The sequence below is a fragment of the Egretta garzetta genome, unplaced genomic scaffold (genome assembly GCF_000687185.1).
Source record: "Egretta garzetta isolate BGI_Z169 unplaced genomic scaffold, ASM68718v1 scaffold579, whole genome shotgun sequence".
NCBI classification, from domain to species: domain Eukaryota; kingdom Metazoa; phylum Chordata; class Aves; order Pelecaniformes; family Ardeidae; genus Egretta; species Egretta garzetta.
Genome location: NW_009260841.1, coordinates 64,952 through 65,566, shown reverse-complemented (window position 1 = coordinate 65,566; position 615 = coordinate 64,952). Strand labels below are relative to the sequence as shown.

General features: G+C 64.7%; 1 protein-coding gene across 1 annotated transcript in view; it reads right to left on the bottom strand.

The window, feature by feature from the left end:
• The window catches only part of TNPO3 (transportin 3), a gene marked incomplete at its 3' end in the record, with an annotated part of 39,114 nt that overhangs the window by 2,752 nt on the left and 35,747 nt on the right, over positions 1-615 (bottom strand). Inside the window, exons 17-18 of the mRNA XM_035902530.1 lie at positions 239-443; positions 40-134 (exon numbers count right to left, since the gene is read on the bottom strand). Coding sequence (XP_035758423.1) covers positions 40-134; positions 239-443 — 300 coding nt within the window. The remainder of the gene's footprint in view (positions 1-39; positions 135-238; positions 444-615) is intronic.

Below are 615 nucleotides of genomic sequence, written 5' to 3'. Positions count from 1 at the left end.
CTCACGCAGCCCGAGAAGGTGACAGGCGAGCATGGCTACCTGGCTGCTAGTCGGAAGAGGTCGTCCACGGTGTCCGGGTGGTTCTGAAGGCCATTGGGCTGCTCTAGGAGTTGGAAGGTAGGCATGCAGAGCGCCTGGGAGAGGGGTTGGGGGGGATCCATTAGTAATTAGCTGTGACTACGGCTCTGATTGCCCTTCTCGCTGCAGGATTTCCAGCACGGAGCACACTGGAACGGACCCGACCCCGGCTTCTCCTCCCAACAGCCACCGCCGAAGCTGAAGGGGCAGGTTTGGGGCTCTCCTCGTCCCGGTGGGGTACGAGCCCCGAGGCAGTGAGGCCTTCCTCAGCGATCAGCTCCCCCAACAAGAAGCCCCTCGCCGGTTCTGCCTGCACCAAAAGCTTCCCCCCGTCCCCCCCTCGGTTTCGTTCACCCAGCCCCCAGCTTCAGAGCGAGCAGAGAGGGGCTGGGACCAGCTTTGGTTTGTGTGGGGTCTGCTCCGCTTCAGACAAACCCTCCTGGCACCCCAGGACCTGGGGGGGCTGGAGCGTGTCCAGAGAAGGGCAGCGGAGCTGGGGAGGGGTCTGGAGCCCCAGGCTGCTGGGGAGCGGCTGGG